The sequence below is a fragment of the Chrysochloris asiatica genome, unplaced genomic scaffold, assembly GCF_000296735.1.
Source record: "Chrysochloris asiatica unplaced genomic scaffold, ChrAsi1.0 scaffold00181, whole genome shotgun sequence".
In the NCBI taxonomy this organism is placed as follows: domain Eukaryota; kingdom Metazoa; phylum Chordata; class Mammalia; order Afrosoricida; family Chrysochloridae; genus Chrysochloris; species Chrysochloris asiatica.
This window is the reverse complement of record NW_006408699.1, coordinates 5,616,840-5,644,330: the sequence shown is the minus strand read 5'-3', so window position 1 is coordinate 5,644,330 and position 27,491 is coordinate 5,616,840. Positions and strand designations below refer to the sequence as shown.

At 40.0% G+C, this 27,491-nt stretch overlaps 1 protein-coding gene across 1 annotated transcript in view; it reads right to left on the bottom strand.

Moving 5' to 3' along the window:
• The window catches only part of ACVR1 (activin A receptor, type I), an 80,894-nt gene that overhangs the window by 34,515 nt on the left and 18,888 nt on the right, over positions 1-27,491 (bottom strand). Inside the window, exons 2-4 of the mRNA XM_006872035.1 lie at positions 10,701-10,964; positions 6,516-6,727; positions 2,280-2,379 (exon numbers count right to left, since the gene is read on the bottom strand). Of these exons, the coding sequence (XP_006872097.1) occupies positions 2,280-2,379; positions 6,516-6,727; positions 10,701-10,964 (576 nt within the window). The remainder of the gene's footprint in view (positions 1-2,279; positions 2,380-6,515; positions 6,728-10,700; positions 10,965-27,491) is intronic.

Genomic DNA, 27,491 nt, shown 5'->3' with positions numbered 1-27,491 from the left:
GCTCAAGGAGAGTGCTAAGATCCTACAAAATTAACTGCTAGAAGATGGTATAACTCATCTTTTCCTGGCTTTGACTTCATTATCTATGTTTATTTTTCCTTGGCTTTCTTATTTTCATGAGGAAGGGATAAAATTATTCTGGGGACTTGTGAACATTACTATAAAGTGGTCTCAAATTCCTTTCTGTAAAGAAAGCAGGAGATAGGTGGCAAGCTAGTTAAAATAGAAACATACTTCAATGGTTTTCCTAGTCTTCTAAGTTGACAAGTACTTTGTTTTCAAATGCAACCCTGCTTAGAAATCCCGAAAACAGAAGCAGAGCTTCCTAAAAGTCCTGAGTGAGGGACCCCAAAAAGGATACTCTTAAAGACCTTGAAATTTGGAGTTTCACTGATCACCATCTGAAAATGACTACAATCTGAAAATCGACTACAAATTCCCAGTTTTCAAACCAAATAACGGTGTCATACTCTTGGTAGAGATGAACTCATATGTACCACATGAACACTAACTACAAGCTGCTACAAAGCATTACTTTTGTTAAAGTGGTCAGCGCTAAACAAACAAAATGCTATTACTGAATTTACACTGTTTCCAAAAAAACTGCTGAAAACAATCTATACCATCAGAAACTGCATACATTATTTCAGTGATGCAATATTATTTTGCCCTTTGGACTCTAGGGTCAATCTGGGAGGCTCGATCTTGAGATAGCATGCTACTCTGAAAATGCTGAGTGGTGACAGGACAGGGCAGAGGGTCACAGGACAAGTAACCAATCAGGAGGATGTTTGTTGGCACAATCGAACAACCCTGGTGATCATCACATCTTGTTTTTCTCTCCTGGCAGCTGGTTGTGTCAGGGAAGTGGAGGACTATTACTATGACTACAGACCCAAGGAAAAGGCAATAAGGTAGACTGGTTAGTCACTGTTCTTAACGCTTCTTGCCCCCTTTCTACGATAGGGTTTGGGAGCCCCCAAGTTTTCGCAAAACAGAAAAAAAGAAAGTTTTAAAAAAGCCAGAGGAGACTTGCCAAGTGGTAAAGCCAGCTTATGATGGCCAGCCACCTTCCAGAATTGAAAGATGTAATGGCAGGCACTGCCAAACCCAATCCAAAGAAACCAAGAGAACTAAGTGTGTGAAGATGTTGGCCACCCAGTATTGCTACTGTGACCATCCCTGCATGCCACCTGATGACAAAATTACAGAAAACTACAGAACAGCCTCCAAAGACTCTTTACATCAAAGTAAAATAATGAAACCAAAAAAAAAAAAAGCACCTGCTTCAGCATTTAAAGAAGCTGACTGGTGGTGGGTTCCGACTCACAGCGACTCTATACAGGGTTTTTACAGGAGCAGAAAGACTCATCTTTCTCCAGCAAAACAACTGGTAGTATATCAAACTGCTGACCTTGAGGTTAGCAGCCCAACTTGTAACCACTACACTACCAGAACTCCTTAGAAGCTGACTGGCAATACATAAAGCAAGTCATTAAAAAAAAAAAAAAAAAATCACAAATTTTGATTCAAGAACCTCACACCTCCTGGGAATTTATTCCAAGAAAATAATCATTTAAAAAAGTATGTGCAAAAATTGTACTGTTGACATTAATCAAATTCGGCATTGGGCTGTTGCACAATCTTTAAAAATACTTGTGATGTATACAAATAGATGTGAATATGTGAGCTTAAAATTGGTAAAAAGCTGTATGCACATCACAATTGCATCTACAAAGTTATTCATATATGGGGAAAATAAAGAGGCCATAGAGAAATGTACACAGTTCTTATCTAACCAAAGGAGATACTAAATAAATTGATACCTTTGATAACAATTTGTTTCATAATTTTTAAAAGAGCAGGGAGGAGTAGGAGGGTTTAGACAATTGCAGCAAACACATTTACTGTCCAGAAAGTTACTTACCTCCAATCATTTGATACCTATAGTTAGGCAGAACCATATCAATTCATTTTCCAAGCATTCCTATTATCCTAAGGGGTCTGATTACAACACAAAACTATGCCTAGGCATCCTCTGTACTCACTAGTGACACATTCTCTTGACAAGAGCTTCAACAGGTTCAGGTGTTCAAACACGAATCACGGGGAATAATGAAGTAGCCATACCACATGGCTACCTCATATCTCCTAAAATTTAATAAAGAAGCAAAAGACAACAAGAAGGAACTGGTCTTACAAGTTCTAGCCTATTTCTAGAATTATGACTAACAACATTGCAAACAACCCCCAAAGAAAAGGGAAAAAGAATTACCAACCGACACACTCCAATAGTGTAATCTGACGAGCCACTGTTCTTTGTACCAGAAAAGGAAGACCAGAGCCACTTCCTGATGTGCACGAATGATCCAATAAATCCTGTAGTTTAAGGAGAAAAATGAAACTATTGAGAAATAGCTCTTGGTGTAATGTATTAGCATGCATGGCATTGTAACTTACATGGAAGGCAAAGATCCAGGACATGTGGCCCATTAGAAAGCACCAAAGGAAGAGGGGCTTGCTTGTACTTCTACCCTAACATAGGACAGGGATTTTCTGAGGACCAGTAGTCTTAACTTTTTATTAAAAACCCTGAGTTTCAGAATAGAATGCATAACAAAAGAAGCTGAGCAGAGCGAGTTGAATGTGCAATTTGGAAAGAAGTCCCAAAAAACAGAGATGTACCCCAAGGGGAAGTGGCAGAAAGAATATCAAGTGGAGCAAAAAGAGAGAGAGGAAGCATCTCCAACTCAAAGAATGAGAGATGATTTACCAAACTCCCCTACACTCACTGGGTATCTCTCAAAAGATCCACTTTCCTTGACATACCAACTTAGGAATTCTAATTAAATATTGTTTGTACTGCAAAGATCCCACGGACTATGTGGGTCATCACATTGGTACACTCAAGCAAGGGTGGGCTACTTAGATGGAAGTAGTCATAAAACTACTTGAGGGTCACAAAATTTACACCTACATGTCATTTGTGGATCATTCACAAATCAAAGAGGAAGACAATTTTTTTTATTAAAAACAAAATCATGGTTACAGAGCATGATGAATGTAATCAATGTCACCGAGCTGGACATAGAAAAATGGTCAAAATGCTAACTTTGTTATATATATTTTACCACAATAAAATTTTAAATAAAATATAACTAGTACAGGAAACTTATTTGTATGAATGAAATATGTTGTCCAAAAAAGATTCTGTTAGTTGTCTCATACATTCTTCCTTCTTTCCCTCATCGCAGGTCAAGAAGCAAAAACCTTTTTGTCTCAAGAATGCATTATGTGTCATCAACAGAATGAGCCTATGGTAGTGGTGGTATGGTTTTAGTAACAAGAGTAATATTTCCTAAAGCTTATCCTTCCCCCAAGATTTCTGCTTCCCTGGTAAAACAATATATTGATTTGTTTTAATTTCATCTTCTTTCACTTCTTCTAAGTACCACATCAAAGAACTGTTGAATAGCAAAATCACTAAAAGTTGAACAAAGAAATTTAGAATCCATATAAAACCACAAAATGGGTCATCAACAAGAAAGTGGGTATCATTGAAGAAGTAGTATTTCACAGCTTTCCAATTATTCTTTTTGTTCTTTGCATTCTCATTCCAATTTTTTTAAAGAATAATACAGAAAATTAAATGAATGCATTATTTTATTCATAATATATAGCCCTGTTCTAAGCCCAGTTAAGAGACTTAAAAGAGGGGAGAAGTCAATAGAAAATTGCCATCTACTTCAAATCCTGAATTGTTAAGGACTTTTTTCATCCCTATAAAGCACCTGTTTAGTAGCAGAGGGCAAGCTATGTTGTATTATGCAAATGAGCACACCACTTAAATACGTATGTAGATTTATAATGATAACTTATATAGTATTCTTTACTGTGTTATTAGATTGTGATATACTGTCATCTTATGTGGTTGAGTTTAGAAGACTATTTTGGCATCCATTCCCATTCTTCTTTCAAAATTCTAAGAGCAATTTACACTAGATGCTCCTATTATTGCCCTTGGTAATTAAGAGTTGTGTTAGCAGCTCTTAGGAATACAATTCTGACTAATCTATTTTAGAACTGCTTTGCAAAAGCTTTGTCAGAATTCATCCTCATATCTTTTTGCTACTAATTTAGTAAACTCATTTAATTTTCCTTAAAACTTGAAATAGACTGCTATGTAGTTTCCATAGAAAACAACAACAACAACAAAAAACTACTTCTACTTTTTGAAATAGAATGTCCTTAAATTCTCCTTTCCCACTTTTGCTGTACTACAATTTAAATAGGTAGGAAAAAAGAAAACTAAACAAGCTTTCTTCCTTCTTTCTCTTCTCACAAAGTAAACTTGACTGGAGGCCCAGTGGCTGGGAAGGCAGCAGATTCCAGGAGACCCCAGCCTATGTTGTTGTTGTTGTTAAGTGCTGTCGAGTCGGTTCCGACCCATAGCGACCATGTACAGGGTTTCTGAGGGTGTAAATCTTTATGGGAGTAGAAAGCCTCATCTTTCTCCCGCGGAGCGGCTGGTAGTTTCGAACCGCTGACCTTAAGGTTCGCAGCCGATTCGTAACCACTACGCTACCAGAGCTCCTTATGTTAGCCACCACCAAATGTTTTAACTACTGCCAAAAGTGAGTCCTGCAGCTTTTCAGGTCTAGCACCTGAGCTACAAAGATAGCCATTGAAGAGAGAAACTGTCTCTAGCCAGGAGGAGGTAGTTACAGAGTTAGTCTTTCCCCTGAGCAAACCTGACTGCATGCCTACCAGGCATTTTTAATGTGTCTTTTAACAGAACAAGAATTACTATACATAAGATGACTTTCGGTCATACACGGACAAGTCTTACTTACGTAAGGCTGAATCACATCAAAAAGTTAGGACCTTGGTTGTCTTTCAATTCAAGAGAAGAGCCTTGATTTTGTGCGGGCATATCTTTAACACCTTTGAAACACTAATCTTCACCTTTTTCAGAGTAGGCATCCGGGTTCAGCACAGTTAACAACTTACAATTTTACTTTTAAAGGTTGACAGTAACCTTTCATTTCTAGTAAGTGATACTCTTCTGACTGAATTTGGCTTCTTTTAAATTAACACTTGACAGTTTTTTTTTGTTTTTTTTAACGTAAAAACAGAAAAGGTAGTCAGTTTTTAATATGATTTTATCATTTAAAAATATGTAAAAGAGTAATTTTTAAGTGTAAAATTAAATGGTTTCTAGCCTGCATTTCCAATATGGTAGCCACACAAGCCATTCCCATTGAGTAAGTGAAACGTGGCTAGTCTAAATTTAGGTAAGCTGTCAGAGTAAATGCTGTAAGATAAAGCACTGGACCTCAAAATCCATTTGAACCTCAAGGTCAGTGATTCAAATCCCCTAGTTGTTTTGCGGAATCCCTATATAAGGTCGCTATGAGTCGGAACCAATTCAGCAGCACTTAACAACCACCACCTGAGTAAAGCATTGCTGTTGTTGATTACTGTTGAGATGACTGTGACTCTTGCTACGCCATGGGCGCAGAGGAGAACTACTCCACATAGGTTTTCAAGGCTGGGACCTTTTGGGAAGCAGATCATTGGCCTTACTTCCAAACAACATTTTGGTAGGTATGAACCGCCAATCTTTAGTTGTATAATCCAGCACTTAACCATTTCAAGGCTCCTTCAGAAGTGTAAAATACACACCATATTTCAATGACTTAATTAAAAAATAAGAATATACATTAGCTCACTAATAATTATTATTGATTTTATGCTGACATGATCATTGGAGATACTAGGTTAAATAAAATGCAGCGTTAAAAGTAACTTAATATGTTTCCTTTTGCTCTTTTTAATGTGGCTACTGGAAAAAATTGGATTCCTAGTGTGGCACTGTAGGATAAGCACTGGATTACAAGGTCGGGTTGAACTGCAAGGTTGGTGGTTCGAACTCACCAACTGCTCCTCAGAAACTCTATACAGGGTCGTTATAAGTCAAAACTGATTCAATGACACTAACAACTTGAAAAAGTTACACGTGGACAGCACGATTCTAACCAACTGACTGCCCTCCACAAGAGGGCAGCACGGGAGCATGAAAACTGTCCGAGCGACTTTTTTGGACGTCAAGTTTTAAGGGTGCTGAAATAATCTAGAAAGGAAAGTTTAGTTTCTAATATTAAGCAGAGGTGTTTTTTGGTAAGTAGTGTTATTAATAAAGGAGTGAGTACTATAAATTTCAAGCTATCCGCCTACCTGCCACCAAATTTTAGGCAATCATTCTCTGTTTCTTTTTCCCTTGCTCCCCAAAGAAAGTTAACTACAAAGAACATACTAAAATAACTCATATTACTCATGCAAATGACTGGTTAAAATGGATGTTTCATGTAAACGACATTAAACAAATGCCAGCAAATGCATTAAGACATAAGTAACCAGTGGTTATGTGTGCTACAAGGTTCTGGTAAGAAACATATAAGGGTCTTATGGCATCTTCATTGTGCTAGGGATTTCCTGTGGGGCCACACACTCACTGCTAAAGTGCTGTCTCCAACATTGGTGGTGATGAGACCTTCGATGGTGCCGTACTCAACATCTCTGGGATTGAGGCGTTCTTGGTTGTGCCTTTTAAATTTTCGGAGAGCAACTCCCAGGAGGCAAGCTAGAAGGCATACTGCAAACACTACGGACAAAATAATGAGGCCAACTTCCAAGTGAAAATTCTGTGTTCCAGGGAAGGATTTCCCTGGAGATAAAGAGAGAGGGGTAATTGGCTGTAAGAATCACCAGTTCTTGGTGTATTATTATGCATTACCAACATCCTGATAAGCAGCTCCTGATTCTAACCACATATTCTTATATAACAGCGGCAAAATGTTATAGCTAAAATGCTTCCTAGTACCTGACCAGTCATTTTACCAAACAGCCAATTAGATAAAACCGCAGTTTGAAAAAAATCTCACAACTGCATTAATGCATGTAAATGAACGTGCTTTTAAACTATAAAGTACTATATAGAACTCTGGTAATAATCTCGTTAACGTGATTTTTTTTTTTTCAATAAGGATGTTTTATAATCAAGTCCTTACAGATATATGTTGTAATATCACTATGAGAAAGTGCTACCTGAGTAAAAACAGAATTACCCAAACTCTTTGGGTATACACAATCAATGTATGTATTATGTCTGTTACTGAAGTCTCAGTAATCGCTTTACATCATGATTTCTCCCTAAGAAACATTCTTTTACCTTTTCCTTTACTCACATAAACATTCATTCACTGATTAATTCACTCATATAATCATTTACACCCTTGCTCAAACATCCTTACATTATCCATTCAAACATTGGCATATCACCTAAGCAAATATTTACAAAAGCTTTCTTCTTGCCTAGCAAGTTAAATCCAAATTTCTTAGTTGGGCACATGGTCCCAAAATAATAATCAGCTCTGAATTTCAGATGCCTTCCTGATACTATCACCGAACTCTGTTCTTCACAACATATGCCTTACACTCTTTATGACTTTAGTAACCATCAGATCTCAAGCCTAATTTTCATCCTAATATTTTTCCTTAACTTCCTAGTCCTAAATAATCAATAAGTTGTCATATATAATATTCTACTGTACTTGGTTTTGTATAATAAAGTATAAAATTAATTACATGCAACATAAAATGAGTATTGTTGCTTGCCTCACTAATTAGATGAGAAATTCTTAAATGAAGTAAATCTACTAATAAAACCAAACAGCCAAACCTGTGGCCCTCAAGTCAATTACAACTCAATGTGATTCCATGTTAAAGAGTAGAACAATTCCTTTGGGTTTCCTTGGCTGTACTGTCAAGAGGGAGCAGTTGCTGGAAAAAGATATTATGTTTGGTAAGGTGGAGGGCCATAGAAAAAGAGGAAAACCCCCAACGAGATGGACTGGCCAAGTGGCAACATCGATGGAATCAAGCGTGACAACAGTAGTGAGGTTGGCCCAGGATTGGGCAGTGTTTCGTTCTGCTGTACATAAGGTTGCTATGGGTCGGGACCAACTCGATGGCACCTAACAACAAACAATAACAATCTTTACAAAAGCAGTTGGTCAGCACGTTCTTCCTTGGAACCTCCAGGTGTGTTTGAACTGCCAACCTTTAAGTTAACAGTTGAAAACAAATGGTGCCATCAGGGACCTTTATTACAACTCTGGGCCTAACAAAGTAATGTACACATTATAAACTTCATACTGTTGAGTAGATTATATGGAATATTCTCCAAACTGTATTCAATCTAGTAGTATATCCTAATGACCTCTAGAGACAGCTATCTCAAAGTCCTTACAAATTTTTGTAGGATTGCAGACATTTCTCCATGTCCATCTACTCTATGAGATAGGTTGACACCGTGGCAGCAGCAATGGGCTGAGGCGTAACAATGATTGTGAGGTTGGTGCAGGACCCGGCAGTTTCATTCTGTTGTGCACAGGGTTGTATCAGTCGGAATCGACTGTTGTGCACAGGGTTGTATGAGTCAGAATTGACTCGGTGGCATCCAACACCAACACTACCACCTACTCTACTAATAACAACTTAACTGGCAAAGTGTAGAACTTATCAAATATCCTTTTAGTTTTAGCCTCTGAAGCGCTTGATCTTTCTTTTCAAAACCTTTTCCTATAACCTTCAATATCACCATTTTTAAAATAATTATTAAATTTTCTTACCAGAATCTAACCTATATGCCTTTAGCTTATCACTGTCACTGTTTGACTACTGCTGTATCACAGTCTATTTTGTTTGTTTTCTGTCACCTCCTTTCCTGGCTGACATTTCTGACAAGTGCTGACTGCTAGTAGCTTCTCCTAGTCTATCTTTTGGGTACCTTTTTCTTTTATGTGACCAAAACTAAGTAATTATACCTATGTTGATACAACCTTGCTTGCCGAAAGTGAAGAGGACTTAAAATACTTACTGATGAAGATCAAAGACCATAGCCTTCGGTACAGATTTCTTCTCAATGTAAAGAAAACAAAAATCCTCACCACTGGACCAATAAACAACATTCTTATCAATGGAGAAAAGATTGAAGTTGTCAAAGACTTCATTTTTCTTGGATCAACCATCAACACTTATGGAAGCAGCAGGCAAGAGATCAAATGACGTATTGCATTAGGCAAATCTGCTGCACAAGACCTTTCTCAAGTGTTGAAGAGCAAATGTCAGCTTGAGGACTACTATGGTACACCTGGCCTAAGCCATGGTATTTTCAATAACCTCATATGCATGTAAAAAGTTGGACAGTGAATAAGGAAGACTGTAGAATTGGTGCATTTGAGTTATGGTGTTGGAGGAGAATACTGAAAGTGCATGGGCTTCCAAAAGAACCAACAGATCTGTGTTGGAAGAAGTGCAGCCAGAGTGCTCCTTGGAGGTCAGCATGGCCAGACTTCGTTTCTCATACTTCAAACATATTGTCAGGAGGGACCAGTCACTGGAGAAGGATCTCATGTTTGGTAGGGTAGAGGGTCAGAGAAAAAGAGGGAAGCACCCCAGCGAGATGGAATGGCCAAGTGGCAGCATCAGTGGGCTCAAGCGTGGCAACAGTTGTGAGGTTTGCCCAGGACTGGGAAGTGTTTTATTCTGTTGTGCATAGGATCACTATGAGCCGGCACTGACTCAATGGCACCTAACAACAACAACATGCATCCAGAGTCCTGGTGTAGTGCTCTGGAATGTATAGTACACTGGACTGCTAGCCACAAGGTTGGCAGTTCAAGCCCAGAAGCAACTCCTCAGAAACCCTATACAGGGTCATTATTATCTTTTGAAACGGAGTCAATGGCACTTTAACAAAACACTTGCATTAAGAAAGGACCCTAAATGGTACAAATGGTTTGTGCTTGTTGGCTAATCTAATGGTTAGCAGTTCGACTCCACCCAGAAGTGCTGCAAAATGAAGGCCTGGTGGTCTACTTCTGGGAAGATCATAACCAAGAAAACCTTGGAGAGCAGTTTGCTCTGTAACACATGTGGTTACCCATACAGTCGGAATCAATTTGACAGCAAGGGGCTTGGCTGGGCTTACATATTAAGGGAGAAAATTTGGTGCAGAGTGCATCTATGAAGAGTGTGGTATGTACTCACTTGCTGGGGCTTTGAGACAGGGCTCATTTTATGGTGAGACAGTTTTATAGAAGAACCAGCTTTTATAGTATTTATGACTGTACTGAATTCAATCTAGAAATTCAGCAAGGTTCATGTGAAATCTTATGTGGCCTCAAGGATCACTGGGAACCAGATACATAAGCAGCAGGCTTTCATTTTCTCCTTCCTCATAGAGGAGGAAAGGCATTCTATTGAGGCACCTGAGTCTTAGATACTATTTTCCTCCAATCCACCTGCCAAAGAGGTGAGTATTTACTAAGGAGAGCTGAAGTCACGGACGTCTCTTTAACAGAAAGATGTGTCAGGAATTGTTCGTCTGTGTGATGAGTTACGTCAAAGTGGACACTTAGTCTTGCTTACTTTCTCAAAAATGCCCACCCTCTTTCTAGACCCCAAATGGTCATATCTATCTCTCCCTCACTCAGAGCTCTCTTCTTTGTCATCCACTGACACTGGTTCAAAGAGTAGGAGGAAAGCCTTGTGGCTACTTAGATATTTAACCCACACAGAATCATGGCAACACTAACAAAACCCCTTGATCTAGAAATAGAAAAGTCCATGGGAACCTTTTGTGGGCAGATGGGCCGTGATGTTCCTGTTGCACCAGTTCCCTTGGCAGCACTCCACGGCCTGACCAGGAGAGGGCGGGGTCTTACAGGTCATCTTGCCCTGCTCGTAGACTTGGAAGCAGCCTTTCTGGTAGACTTGGTAGCCATCGTTTATGCTCAGGGAGGAGAAGCATTGTTGGCCTTCACAGTGGTCCTCGTTCCCACAGGAGAGGCCTTCACACACACACATATAAAGCTTGGTGTTTGCCTTGGGCGTCTCATCTGCAAAGGAGAGAGGGGAAAGAAGATGAAAAAGAATCACTTTATGGGCTTTCATTTGCAACTAGCTGCACACTGACCAGAGAGAAAGTCAAGTGAAGCATCACCACTTAACACGGTACCCACAATGTGTGATCTTTTACCTCTCATGTGGCCAGCCACTAAAACACAATTGCCCCTCCACATATGAATCCACGTATCTGGTACTGTAGAGTAAGCATTGGACTGTCAACAGCAAAGTTGGTAGTTCAAACCCACCGGCCGCTCCTTGGAAACCATATACAGGATTGCTATGAGTTAGAATCGGCTCAATGGCACTTTACTATTACTACTAACCATTACTACTACTACTGACTACTACTACTACAACAACATAAGCTGCATATGCCCTGAGACCATAGTAGGCCAAAGACTACTTATCCTTTAGCTGCAGGGCTCTGAAAATTAACTCCCAATGTGGGTCTCATGAAACTTTTGCCATAAACCAAACCCAACCCATTGCTTTTGAGTTGTTTCCGACTCCTAGTGACCCTGTATAGTAAATTTCCAAGGTTGTATATCTTTATGGGAAAATATCACTGCTCTCCTATGGGCGGCTGATAAGCTTGAACTACTAAACTTGCAGTTAGTAATCAAGGGCTCCTTAGCCTTTGGCATGATGAGGTTCTTATCTCAATTCTTATATCAGGATAAAAATGTTTGCCAGTACTTAATGCTCATCACCCTGGAGAGGTCTCTAAAATATATTGTTGTTGGTAAGTGTCCTTGAGTCACTTCCGACTCATAGCAACCCTGTATAGAGTTTCTGAGGAGTGGCTGGTGAGTTTGAACCACCGACCTTGCGATATAGTGGTTATCCTACAGTGCCACACCAGGATTTCCTGAAATATATAGCCGCTGTTAACAGCAGTTCCGGTTAGCTCTGTACAAATCTCCAACAACAAGGAAAGCAGACATTCCTGCCATCAGTTCACAACTTTAGAAACTTTTCAGCATATTAGTATAATAAAAATTTGCAAAGATGCACAGTGTCTGCTTACAAATCATATTATCAATATTGCCAGTTAGATACCTAGAAAAAATTTTTCAATCAGAATAACGCCAAAGTTTTTTACATTGACTATTAACGGGAATTGGAGTCCTGGTGTGGCGCTGTAGGATAAGCACTGGACTGCTAATCACAAAGCTGGCAGTTCAAACCCAACCGCTGCTCCTCAGAAACCCTATTCAGGATCGTTATGAGTCGGAACCGACTCGACAGCACTTAACAAGCAATAACACTAATTGGAATTAAGAGCTACTTAAAATTTTCTCCTGGCAGAAAACTTCTGGACACCAATTTTTGCTTTTATGCAATACAGGATGCGGGCACGTGATGACTAAGACTAGAACAAGGACTGGACAGTAAGGTAACAGGTGGAACCAAAGGAGCAGCACACAGCTGTGAGTTCAAGGTGCAGTGGAAAGATAGTCAGAAACGGGTCAGCCGTGAAGCACTCCTAATCAATCCTTCTAACTGTCTCTTTTTGAAAACACTTATGTGCAGTTTCATAATTCATATTACAGTTTCATATATTGCTCTCTGCTTTTCCTTCCTCCATTGTTAGAGTGATTAGTTGAGATCTGCTGGTCTCAACAATTTCCACGAGGGAGGAAGGAAGTGAAGTGGGGGAGAATATAAACAGCCAAGGCTAGAAGCCACTGATTAGTGAGTTGAGGGCCACTTTCACCAAAGCATTGCTCATATAAGGAAATTCCATTTGCGGAGCTTTCTCTGAAGGTCTATATCCCAGAGAGGCTGCCTTCTAAACCTTGGACCCTCTATAGCGGGTCTGTGAGAAAACGGCTTCTTTTTTAAAATAACAGGTTGGGTACTTTAAAGAGAAGACATGAGGGTAAGGTCTTTGAGAATGTCACACTCATTTACACGGATTTGTGTGGGTGTGTGGAGAGATGTGGGTGACCTCAAAAAGAGAAACATGTTCTTCAGCTTTCTTCTTCCCTCTTCAAAGAAGTGAAAAATAGTTCAATGCCCACTGTAGTGAGGGTGCCTCGTCTCACAGGCTGAGTGCATGCAGACACACATACACAAGCCTTCTATTTATAATTGACTCGCTAGATCTTTTGAAAACCACAAGGGGCTCATCCAAGAGCAAAGACATGCCTGAAAGTAGAAAATCCAAAATAGCCACTGACTCTGCTATGTATGTCACTGTCTCACCCCTGAGAATCAAGAGGCCTCAGACATTTTTAATGAGTAAAAATTTTAATGAGCACAGAGGTAGTCGCTATTTTCCCTGCCGAGAGAAATTCTAACACCAATCTGCTTCTACGAGGCTAAGCAACATATATATCTGTTGACATAATCCAGCAAAGTTTACACTTGCCAAAAGAGAGTTGAAAGTATTTCTAGGGAGTCTAGACGTGCTTGCCACTCTCGAATGGCACAGAGCTGGGCTGAGGGCTGCCAAATATGCTGCCCAACAGGTGAGGATTCTTTGGAGGAAAATGAATGGGCGGGTGGAAAGGGAGAGAGCAAATGGTGTCATATTGATTTGTTATCGACACCAGCTACACAAAAGTAGACAAAAACTCGTGTGGTAATTTGCCTCAGTGAAAGGAATTAAAGTGACATGGATGGCTACATCAGACAATGCAATTTAAGTATGTTTCAAACAAAACGTGTATTTTTTAAACCCTAAGTATTTTTAAGAGATCATAGATATCCAAGGATATAAATTTTAACACTCATTAAAGACTATGTGCCCATTGAGACTGACTTGGGAATGAGGAGGTTGGGGGTTAGGGTTAAAGAGTTAAAGTGAAAATAAAATTACAGAGTAGCTGTTCAGGGACTCCTGTGTTGCTGTAGGATAAATGCTGGACTGCTACTGCAAGGTGAGTGGTTCAAACCCACCAGCTGCTTCTTGGAAACCCTATATAAAGTTACTATGAGTCTGAACTAACTCAATGGCACTTAACAACAACAGTGTAGTGCTGTAAGATAAGCACTGGACTGCTAACCACATGGCTGACAGCTCAAACCCACCAGGTGGAAACCTTCTATAGGGTCCCTGTGAGTCAGAACCAACTCAGCGGCACTTAATAACAACAACATTCATGGACTAATACTGGAATGGGGAATGTGGTTTACTCAACTCCCTGCACTTCAAGTCCACCAGGAACAACAAACAGGTAACTATCAATCATAGGAGTGCAATGGAGATGACTAGCTCAAGGGAACCAAAATAATGAGCACATTTCTAATCAAATAAATCCATTAAAAATAATGTAGTACTGATATGCTTCTCTTTTTAATAGCCTTGGAAACCCTATATGCAGTCACTATGAGTCAGAACCAACTCAACAGCATACAGCAACAACAACCCCAACTATGCAACACACACAGGCATAAAGGAGTATAGACCTTAATCCTAACGGGCATAAATGAATTCACGGGAATTCATTTAAAGACGCTCCTGTATCTTTAAGATTCTTCCTGTCTTTGAATAGACAATCAGGGTCGACAAACCTTAAATTGGTGATTCTTTGATGAGTAACATGTCAAAACCCAGGATATTCATAACCTTCCCTCCACAATCAGGAAAAAGAAAAGCGGCGAGGACAGGCACCTTTTAGTTATAATAAAGTAACTCAGTTTTGAAGCATCATGAGCCCACAGCTCAGTTTAGCAGTTAGCGAATGGGAAAGTACACAGCCTTCACCAACGTGCCCTTGCTATTTTGCCTCTCACCCAATCTTTAGTTTAATTTGTATATTCCTCACTAGTCAGGGGAGTGCTTTCAGTATCTTCTATTTTTCACATACAGCCAATTTACATAAATGAAGACCCTAAATTTATAAGACTACAAGAATGACCACACACACATTAGTTAAATGTTACTTGGGTAACTTCCTTTGGCAGAATGATTAGTTCGAAGAGATGCCAAAAGGATTTCAGAGCTAGGATTACTAATTCAACAAAGAAGGTTAAAAGGACAGTGGAGGCACTCTCAGATCTTAATATCCACAACTCTAAGGAACACAGCAGGCCCCCAAATGCCCATTAGTCACGTTTTCTTTTTCAGTCTTGTCAAAATTGAGGAATAGTTACAACATGTGTGGACCTATAATTTTATTTGAGGTTTGCATGCAGCATGGTGGGTGGAGAACAAACACAAAGCCCCTTTAAGGACCACAGGTAAAGTGTCTATGGATCCCTAATCCCTAATCTCTCAAGAGTGAAATATAAAAACGGCACCAAGAAGTGGACAATCACCTCTGGTGATTGGTTTTTCAACAGCCCAAACAGGAGGCAGCAGAGTATTTTACACTCGCCTGTGCAAACAACCAGGAACTGCCCCTGCAGAAGGCAGCAGAGTCCACTCCACCTAATTGACATGCATTTAAATTATTCAGCAATTTAAATGTCAAGCCAAAGGTATTCCCTCTCTGCCACTGCAGTGCTCACCCACACTGTTTGCTCTGAAAGGCACCTCCCTTCATTACTCAGTGTTATGGCTGGCAATGTCTGTCCTTTGTAGCAGCAAATCCAGGACAGTGTGAAAACACTTGCAGTCTGGGTCTAACTGGGAGCAGCAAGGAGTTCTGACCACAAATGGAGGCTGCTTTGAGGAGACCAATACCCTTGGGAGGATCTGGTTTTGGCTGTATCAGCCCAAGGGGCAGGCTTGGAACCCAAGGGTTTCACCACAGCCAAAGCTTCAAAAAGATTTTTCTTGCTCTGCCATCAAACTTACCATCTGAACACACCTATTCTCATAACATAATCCTAGACTAGCAAAGAAAAGTCTCAGAACAAAGAGCATCACAGACTCTCCCCAGGCTGGGATAAGCTTCTACCTCACAGTAAAAGTATTCACACGTATGCAGTCTCGACACAAGGCTCTGACTTATGCATCCCCACCTTTTGCAAGGTTCTACCTCCCAGCTGCTCATTCAATAATGTTGTAATACATTTGTGAGGTCGTCATGAGATGGTGTTGCCTCCACAGCAACTGACAACCTCATTCTAAACCAAGGACAAAAATCCAGATTTGACGCAAGAATCGCTGACACAAAGACAAATGAGAAAAGCTACATGTAAACCAGCCTGCAGCCAGGATTCCTGTGGATGTTGTTATGTGACATCGAGGTGGTCATAGCAGCCCTATGTACAACAGAGTGAAACATCATGCAGTCCTGGTCCACCATGCTCACCATCATTCCTATATTTGAGCTCATTGTTGTAGCCCACGGCTTGGATCAGGATACCTTAGTACCTTAGAACGCAAAGTCACATCTCTGCTTTTCAACATTTAAAGAGGTCTATTTAAAAAAAAAAAAAAAATTATTGCGAATGGAGTGAAGGTTTACATAAGAGATCATCAGTTCCACATTCAATGAATCATACACTTTATATCATTACAATGACTGCAGCCCCTCCATATACCATCAGTTGACAGCAGTGGAGGATATGGCTGTTGTGTGCCATTAAGTTGGTTCAAACTCATAGTGACTCTGTATATGGTTTCTGAGGTTGTAAATCTTTACGAAAGCAGAAAGTCTCATCTTTCTCCCTCACTCATATCAGCTGGTAGATTGGAACTGCTGGTCTTCAGTTAGCAGCCCAGCTCGTGATGCACTATGCTACCTGGGTCCCTTTCAGTTAACAGCATTTACCTCGATTCATTTTAACTCTTGCACTCCTCTCTGTGTCCTCCAATACCTTCATCTTTCCTGTACCAACTTCAACATTCCTGTGCCTCTTGTTGTATAGTGCCTTCACTTCTTGTATATTTGCCATCTTGTCCAGTAAACTCATCCAATGCAACACATGTCATTTGATTTCTTGACTGTTGCTTCCATAAGTGTTGATTATGGATTCAAGTAAAATGAAATCCTTCTTTTCTCCATTCATCTTGATGTTGCCTGTGCTGGCCCAATTGTGAGCATTTTTAATTTCTTTATGTTGAGATAATCTATACTGAACTCTGCAGTCTTTGATCTTCATCAGTAAGTGCTTCAAGTCTTCTCTTTCAGCAAGCAAAGTTGCATCATCTGTATATCACAGATCGCTAATGAGTCTTCCTCCAATCCTGATAACAGAGTTCTTTATATACTACAGCTTCTAAGATTATTTTCTCAGCATACAGATTAAATAGCATTTCCAAAGTATGTTATTCAATCATTTAACCAACTCTGACATACTCCTTTTCTGATTTTAAAGCATATGGCATCCCTTTGTTCTGTTGTTAGGGCTACCTCTTGGTCTTCGTATAGATTCTGCATGATACAATTAAGTGTTCTGGAATTCCCATTCTTCACAATGTTATTCATAGTTTTTTATGTTCCACATATTTGAATGCCTTTGCATAGCCAATAAATCACAGATCATATAGTTCTCATATTCTCTGCTTTCAGCTAAGATCCACCTGCTATCAGAAATAATACCACAACCCCATTCCACACTCTCTTCTGAGTGCAGTTTGAATTTCTGGCAGCTCCTAGTCATACTACTGGCAACCATTTTTTAAATTATCTTCAGCAAAATTTTGCTTGTATGTAATATTAATAATATAATTTCCACATTCTGTTGGACCACCTTTCTTTGGAATGGGTACAAATATGGATCTCTTTCAGTTGGTTGGCTAGGCAGCTCTCTTCCAAATTTTTTGGTACAGATGAGTGAATGCTTCCAGCATTTCATCGATTTGTCAAATCATCTCAATTACTTGTCTTTGTCAACTCCTGAAGATCTGTTTTTGCCAACTTCAAGAAATCTCTTAACCACCTATACACTCTGCATGAGGGTGAAGTAACTAAATAGATGTATTTTTTCCACATTCTCTAACCAAAAGGAATAGAAAACTAGAAGGCTGAAGTAATCTAAGAATGATTGATTTGTTTTATTTTCATACACTAATTCTTCCCTATGTTTGCTGTCCTTTAGTTTTAGTAAAATCATTTAATAAGCCACCCTTCAGGCTGTGTTAAACATACATTTATAAATAAAAAGTAGATTGATTTTTCTCTTCAATACCATCACAGTTCCTGATTTTATGGCATCTCTTGAAATCACTAAAAGTGGACCAATTGTACCATTTCTTTTTGGCACCATGATGTGTGTTTCTGTCATCTCCTTTTAATGCTTACTGCACAGTTTAAAAACTTGTCTATGCTGTTGTTAAGTGTTAGCAAGTCGGTACTGACTCATAGGGACCCCTGTACAAAGTTTCTAAGGTGCAGCTGGTGGGTTTGAACTGCTGATCTTGCAGTTAGCAGTACAGTACTTATCTTACAGTACCACACCAGGACCCAAATTTGCCCATCATTGATAGTCTGTGTGCTGTCTAGTCGATTTTGACTCATAGTGACCTTGTATGGGGTTTCCAAGGCAGTAAATCTTTATGGGAGCAGGAAGTCTCATCTTTCTCCCTCAGCTAGTAATTTGAAGCGCTGACCTTGCAGTAAGCAACCCAACTTGTAAACCACTATGCCACCAGGGCTTCCAGTTTGCCATCAAGTTAGTTCCAATTCATAGTGACCCTGTATAGGATTCCCAAGGAGTGGCTGGTGAGTTTGAACTGCTAACCCAGTTATCCAACAGCACGACCCCAGGATTCCAATTTGATTATACTGTTATTGTTGTTAAGTGCTGCCCAGTCAGTTTGCCCCATAGCAAACCTGTATAGGGTTTCTGAGGAGAAGCTGGTGAGCTGGAATTTGACTATGTTGTTGTGTGTGGTGGTGAGTGCCGTTCGAGTCGATTCCAACCCATAGCGACCCTGTATAGGGTTTCCGAGGAGCAGTTGGTGAACTTGAACTGCCGACCTTTACAGTTCAAACAGCTTTGCAGTCTGGAGCATTAACCCACAGCATCACACCAGAACTCCTGAATTTGACTATAGGATTCTCTAATATTTCAATTCGAGGACTGAATTTTTTCTTCAGTTCTTTTTGCTTTTTTTTTTTTTTTCCTAGCTTGAAAAATGCCAAGCATGTTCTTCTCTTTTGGTTTTATAACTCCAGATCTTTAGACATTTCCTTATTATAATACTTTACTTTGTCTTCTCAAGACACCTTTGAAATCTTCTGTTGCGCTCTTTTACTTCATTATTTTCTCCATTCACTTTTCTACTCTACATTCAAGAGCAAGTCCCAGAGTCTCTCCTGGCATCCATTTAGGTCTTTTCTTTCATTCTTGACTTTTTTTTTTTTTTTAAATGACCTTTTGCTTTTTTCAGATCTATGATTTCCTTGATGTCATCTCACAGCTCATCTGGTAATTAGTGTTCATCAAAGGCCAAATCTATCTTTGAGATAGCTTCTAAATTCAGGTGCATACAAGGTTGACCATGGAAAATCTTAAGAACAATAGCATAACAGTGTCTGATAATACTGCCAGAAGATGAGCTCCTTCCTAAGGTTGGAAGACACTCAAAGTACAACTGGGAAAGAGATGCCTCTTCAAAGTAGAGTTGATCTTAAGGATATGGATGGACTAAAGTTTTCAGAGCCTTCATTTTCTAATGGTGAATGATGCAAAATGAGAAGAAACATCTGAAGACATCAATTAATAATCAGAAAGTGGATTGTAGTAAGTATTAATCTAATCGGTAGTTGTCAAAAATGCAATTGAACGCTTGAAGATCAATATCCTAGGCATTAGTGAACTGAAATGTAATGGTATTGACTGTTTTGTATCAAACAATCATATATAAAATCTACTGTGCCAAGAAAGAGTCCTGGTGTGGTGCTGTGGATTAATACACTGGACTGCAAAGTTGGTTTGAACCACAAAGTTGGTGGTTCAAGCTCACCAGCTGCTCCTCAAGAGTTGCTATGGGTTTGAACCAACTCAAAGGCACTTTACAACAACAACAACAAATGCCAGGAATGACAAAGAGGAATGGTTTTACATTCACTGTGAAAAAAGAACATTTCAAGTTCTATCCTGATCTACAGTGTTGACGGTGATAGGATGATATCTATACACTGACAAGGAAGATCACTTAATATGACTATTGATCAAATTGAGGAACGAACCATAATTTGTATACACTTACAAGGAAGCCAGAACAGACTCCACGGAACATAACAACAACAACAACAAGGAAGCCAAGTTAATAAGACTACTGATCAAATTTAGGCACGAATGCCAAAGATGTTGAAATTGAAGGTTTTTACCAACCTTTGCAGTCTGATATTGATCAAACATGCGATAAAGATCTACTGATGAATACTGATTACTGGAATGAGAAGGTTAAAAATTAGGAAAGATCACTAGTTGACCTTGGTGATAAAAAAATAAAAAAATCCTAGAGATCACCTGATAGAATTCTGCAAAGATCGATGACTTAAAGTTATTGAAATACCTTCTTTGATAATACAAATGACAACTATACCAGTGGACCTTGCCAGATGGAATACACAGAAATTGAAGGGGACTACCTTTGTGGAAAGAGATGATGGAGAAATTTGATAGCATCAGACAGAACAAGGCCAAAGGCTGACTATAGGACAGGATCATCAATTGCTCACATGCAAGTTCAAGTTGAAACTGAAGAAAATTAAAACAAGTCCACAAGAGCAAACATACAAACTTAAGTGTATCTGACCTGAATTTAGAGACTATTTCAAGAATAGATTTAATGTTTTGCTATGATCCTAGATGTCATAAAAAGAGACACGTTGAATTTCTTACAGACATGCCTTTAAGTAGCATAAATAAAAAAGCAATAATTAGACTGTTATTATAAATGTCCAATAGCTCAAAACTTGCACAGGCTAAGAAAGGAACATCAAATATCCATCCTTGGAATCCTTCCAACAGTACAAACCATTAATTCATTTGAAATGGCAGCTTATATTAGTTTCATAGATTATGAGAATCCTTCCATTATCTCCTAATCCAGGAGTACAGTTTGGCCCCTCTCCAGAATCTGAAAGCATCTGAAGTCCCTGACATTTTATTAAGCACAGGCTTAAGAAAGGATTTTGCAACGCCAGGCACCGTCACCAGCAAGGTTACTCCTAAGACGGAAACACAAAGGTCCAACCAGAATACCTACTGAAGGGTATGTGATGCTCCACTAAGAAGCCTGGCTACATGACCAAATAAAAAAATGCATCCACTGCCTAGATGCTCTCTTCATTTAGGGAACCCAAATCACATTTCTAAAGACCAGACAACTTGACACTGCGTAAAGTGGTACAGCCAAGAAGAAAATGTAGTCCAGGAATAAATACTTTTCATAAAAAAAGAGAATAAGAGGCACTGAAATGAAATGGAGTATAAATTAGAATGAAAAACAGGTTTTAAAATTTCCAAGAATCAGAACTCACACTTATTCCACTCCAACTGTACTGTTCATCCACTGTTCCCTAACTCAATAAATGGTAGCCCTATTCATTTAGATGTACAAGCCTGACCCCTCTCTCTCTGTCTTTTTGGTTGTCTGTTACTCTCTCTCACACACACACACATACTTTTTATTATGTACATGCCAATTAAATGTCTTGAATGCATTTATTTTTCACACGACTTCCTCACCTACCTTAGCTCAAGCTATCATTCTTACCATCTCCTGACTGGATCTGTTCCTATCCTCCTTGTTGTTATTGTTATTAAGTGCCATCAACTTGGTTCCGATTCATACGACCTTGTACAGAGTTGTGAAGGAGTAGCTGGTGGGTTTGAACTGCCACCGTATGGTTAGCAATCCAGTACTTGTCCTAATGCACTACACCAGCAGTCCAATTCTCCTTGGTGGTAGTGGTGGTTCTGTGTTGTGGAGTTGGTTGTGACTCACAGAGTCACTGTATGAGGTTTCTGAGACTATAAATCTTTATGGAAGCAGAAATCCTCACCTTTCTCCCATGGTCCTCCTTGCTGTTGTTAAGTGCTGTTGAGTTGGTTCTGACCCATAGTGACCCTGTATAAGGTTTCTGAGGAGCATCTGGTGAGCCTGAACTGCTAACCTTGCAGTTCGAACCAACTTTGCAATCCAGCACATTAACCCACAGTGCCACACCAGCAGTCCATGATGCTCCTTAGTCCTTCTTAATTGGTTCATGTTAATATTCTCTTGCATAAAAATCCTTCTGTGACTTTTACTGCTTTCAAAAAAGAAGACCAGGTGTTAACCTGGTCTAAAATCCCTGACTGATTGAACCCCTATCTTCTCTGGCCTCGTCTCAGATCACCTCAGTTCTTAGAAACTCTTTCACAACATCAGCTTCTCAGGACAATTAGGTGTGGGATTTGCTCCACATAAATGCTCATCTTCCTTCCTTCTAATGCCCTATTCTCTTAGTTAGTGCCTATCAACCCCCTTCAGATGCCAACTTACAGGGTATCTCCTCAGAGGAACCTTTGTTCACTCCTCAAATTTAAAGCAGAAACCACTTTATACACTCATGTACATGTATTTGGATGACTGCCTCATACCCAACTCTTCCTCTAAACTGTAAGCACCAAGAATGTAGGAATGGTGTCTGTTTTGCTCACTTTATGTGGAATTGGCCTTAGAACTTGGCAGGGAATTGGACAGAGTACAGGCCTGATAGATATTTGCTACTAAATGAACTTTTTCTCCTTAAAAAAGATTAGGAGGTAGAAGAGACACGACGTTGGTTCTCAAACTTCCATAAAGTCTGGAAATGTCAGCATAGATCTTCAGGCAGGACTTAGTCACCAAGCCAGCATGTCTGTACAAACCATTTCTTTCTAGAGAAGCTCCCATGGTATCACAGCTGTTCACCTTCTCAGGCTCACAAGTGTGGAAAATTAATAGTTTCGCAGTGTGATATGTTTTTTGTTTGTTTGAGTAAAGGCACAAGACACAAGAGTTCCTAAAATAAGGGACTAAATGCATAAACAGAACAGCAGGGCTTTCATCAGCAGCCCTTCCTTCCATGGCTGATTTGAGGATGTTTTGCTACTATGATACTATGGTGATCAGGAACATCAAAACACAAGAAGTCTTGTCAATTCTAGTCAGTTTGACAGGAGTCAGTGTAGGCTTGGCTGCTTAGCAGTGAAAAAACGGCCGGTGGTCTTTACTGACATTTTTAGCCCCCCACCCCCTTTTTTTTTCAGTGAAAATAATGGTGCTTTTAGCAGGAAGTTGGCAAGAGTGAATTACATCATTTTCCCCTCATTGCTTTCCTGAAGGTGAGAATGATTCCTAAATCATTATGCATTTGAACTGAAGCTGAGAGAGAGAGAAAGAAAAAGAAAGAAAGAGAAGAAAAAAAAAAGTGCCATCTGTCAATTTGTTTCTGGGCCGACTCTGAATAATCCCTATAAATTAAGCCTACTGCAGAAACCACACCTTTGATTCCAAGGCCAAAAACTCAGGCCTCTGTCTAAGTGACTAACAAATTAAAAGGAATTCAGGGGTAGGGATTTAAGACAATACGGGTCTGTCTTTTCCAAGCTTTTTATGACTGAGTGTAGCAAAGCCTTGGTTTATCCTATGCACCATGTCTGTGAAACAACTCCTTAGTATGAGAAAAATAACAACCTCTTTCCTCATTTCCTCCTCAAACTCCTAGAATCTCTGCTTCAGAAAAGTAATCACAGTATCTAATGAGAATTACCCATTGGGACTACTTGTAAATCAGTTGCCGTCAAGCCGACCCCATGTGTGTCAGAATAGAACCATTTTCCACAAGCTTTGCAAAAATCCAAAACTCCTGGCTGAGTTTTCAGAAGTAGATCACTCGTCTTTCTTCCCAGATGCCTCTGGGTGGACCTGCACCTCTGACCTTTCAGTTAGTATCTGAGTGCCTTAACCCTTTGTGCCAGAGCTCTGAGATTACTTTGAGAGACCAGAAAATACTCTTGCCCTCAGAGACTGCTGATGCCCGTTTGTAAGCTAGGCTCCAGTTATAAGGGCAGTAACAGAGATTACTACCACAGCCTGAAGGAAGAGCAAAATATTAGACCAAGTGAATTAAACACATTTTAGAGACTTCATATCGTATTTAGATTTAGAAAAAGTTTCAGTGACATGGTATATCCTTCAAATGTCTCAGGCCAGAAGCTCTGTTCATAGTATGGGAAGCGGTGGTTCTACTGACTCACTTTTGGTAGTTTTGTTTGGGGATTTCGCCTGGTTAACTAAGAGATGCATGGCTATCCCAGTGAGGATTTCCTACCCAGGCTCTTCAATGGTCTTCCAGACAACTTGAAACAATGGGCTAGGACAGTGGAGAAGGAATCACAGGTAGGAAGACTTCAGTATCCAGATCTCCACCACTGTTGTTCCTTTTGCACGCTCACCCTTGCTGTTGTTGCTCATGCATACACGGTATAACTGCTTCATAAGGTTTTCAAAGCAGATCACTAGGTCTGTCTCCTGAGGCATCTCTGGGTGGGTTCAAACCTCCAACCTTCTAAGAAGCTGGTAGTTGAGTGTTTAACCCTTTATATCACACCCAGTGACTTCTCTGGTATCTTACTTCTTTTTCTCTGGATTGCAGGGACTAGACGTCCAAGAGTGCCAATCTGGGCTCAAGTTACCATCAGCAAACCTCCACTGTACCCCTCCACCCTCCTTTCAGAAAGCTTTCCAATTATGTAGATAAACCCTTGAAAGATGGAATGGACTCCAATTGGAATCAGCCTCTTGGTAGGTACTGTAGCACCCAAAGCTAAAGGTGGAAATGTCCAACATGGGTAACTTTTCTCTTTCCTATTTTCCTACCCTATCAATGAGAAAAGTGCAATGGAAACATGTAGACTACTTCCTTTCTAGTCTGGATGAGATTAAAGATATCAAAAGGTGGACCATGGGGACAGAGTCTTGAGTCTCTCTGATATTGCTGCATTTCAAGTTCCAAATTTCCCATTTTTCCAAGGTCCTACCAGGTCCAGAACTCCATAAACGATTAATCCCATGTCTTCAATTCATGAGTATATGCATTATGTGCTTGTATTCCATCCTTTATGACTTTCTTTTCTTTACACATCTTCTTTCCTCATCAGGTTAATTAATATGGTCCACAAGAAGTCTAGTCCCAAATTTGTTTATTAGTCACTACATAAAACATCCTAAAGTTGTCATGAGATGGCTGATTGTAGATCCATGTACTGAACTTATTCCTTTCTACTCCTGAACTCAGCGAAAGACCCAAGGTGCCAACATTCATAAGAAACAGAAAGCCACACTATAGTACTGTGAACCACAGCTGGCTTTACACACACACACACACACACACATGCACTTTTTTTTTCCTCTCAATTTCTGCAAAATGGAAAACCATTCCTAGCTTCCATGGTAATCTTGGGCCTTGGCAGAGGAAAGCTGGTTAAATCTGAGATATGTCACGAGGCCACTGTCTGGGAGCAAGAATGTCTAAACAGAAACCAGGGCAAGAGCAACAAGTAAGAGTTTCCACAGATTCCATTTGGCTCCTGTAGCTGCAGGGCACTGCTAGCCTAAAGCTAACCCACGTATCTACAGAGGGTCACTTTTAAATAGCAGTTTTAATGCCATCAGTCATTTCAGAAGTATTTCCTTCCAGAGTCGGTTTCCATCCACACTGGTGCGCCAAGTATGCCCAGTAATGACAAACCCACTAAAGAAATGAAAGCCCAGAAGGAAATGGAATTAGTCCCAAAGGAGAACAGACAGCTCCTAACATGCTGTGATTCTATTCTGTGATCCTATGTGTACCCACACTTGGACTGTCATGAAATAATAGTCTAGCACGATTATTATATAGAAAGCATCTACTGACACTCAGGGGCTTATAAAGAAGATATAAAATTAAACAAAAGATGTTTAATGCAATCCCTTGCCTCTCTAAAAAGCTGAGTGAGATAGCACAAACCAAGTGTTTTATATTAACTGAACTCCAACAATCCATCCAGGAATTTTTCATGCAAGCCCTTCCCTCCAAGAGAAAACATTTAGTTCTTAGTCCGTTGGAGCCCTTTCTGGCTGAGCAGGAAGAAATGTGAAAGTATTCAGGCACATACTGTACATATACACAGCAACAATGGCCACCCTGGAACTATGAAAATGCCAAGTGGAATAGCTCAGAAGGACCTGCTGTGTTTTTGTTTTGTTTTCCTGCTCTTTAAACCAGGACTAGTTTCCAGGATCTTCCTAAGAACCATTAGAATCTGCTCGGTACCTCACCTACTCACCAAGTAAGTTTTTGTCCTAAATGTCGGTCAGCCAAGGGCTGGTGTACAAGTAACAGGTGCTCAGTGGGCTATTTTCAGTTGCTATCAGCTCAATCGGGAGCTGCACATGTTCTGTAGGCAGGCAAGTTTTGGTTGCAATTCAAACTGAGAAGCCAAGAGACATACACCTTTCAGAGCTGCCAGGGCAACTAGCAGCCTAGTGCTCCTCCCAAGATAGAAGCAATGAAAACAGTGTAACCTGGCCAGCCGACATGCCAGTGAGCAAGCTGTACCTCTCATCTCGCTGCTTGGGTTATTCTGAGCTGGGCTTATTGACACTCCATGGCAACACAGGAACAAAGGGCCAGCTAGAGGGATTTAAGTGTCTTGCAAAAGTTGCTAGAAAAGTCAGCAGCTCAAGCTCCCGCTTTCATAAATAAAAGGAATCGTGGAATTATTATTAGATCATGGTTGCACTCTCACTGTTATTATTTGTGATCTGTCTGGACTCCTCGTACGGCACTGCAGGATAAGCATTGGACTTCAAACCACCAGGTCAGCAGTTCAAACCTACCAGCTGCTTCACAGAAACAGGGTCACTGTGAATCAGAACCAACTTAATGGCACAACAACAGAATCTGTAACAAAGGCCTACACTTCAGAATAAAGTTTTTACTTCTGTGGGTTTTTGTGTTTTTCTTTTAATTCATAAACCAAAAATCCACCTCCATTACTGTCGAGTTGATTCCAACCCGTGGTGACCCGTGTATTAGAGTGAAGCTACTCCAGAGGGTTTTCTTGGCTGTAAACTACACAGACAATTTGCCAAGTCTTTCTTTTATAGCACCACTGGTTGGGCTCAAACCACCAACTTGAGGTCAGTATGCAAGTACAAACCCTTTAAGCCACCAAGGGATCTTTTTAGTGCAGACCGTCATTATACTGCTATGGGCTTTTAAAATGCAGCATGGAAGGCCTGCCTGTTCCAACACTTCAGAAGGACTTGTTTTTCTCATCCCTTTACCCAGCCTCACCCTATAATCTACTTCTACCACACAAGTCTTAAAAACACACAAATTGCCTCTCAACTTAATCTTTTCATAGCTCCCCACTGTCTTCAGAATACAAGACAAACACCTCAGGCACAAGCTCTGGTCAAGTTGGATTGACCAGATGATGTCCTCCACCCTCCTAACTCCCTGGGCTCAACCCTTCCCCTACTTACAAGTTTTTGTCAACAGGTGTTCAACAAATATTCAAATTTACACACCAACCACCAAAGCCAGTGAGGATGAAATAGAAGAATTCTACCAACTTCTTCATTCTGAATTGATCAAACATGCAATCAAGATGTATTGATCATTACTGGTGATTGGAATGCAAAGGTT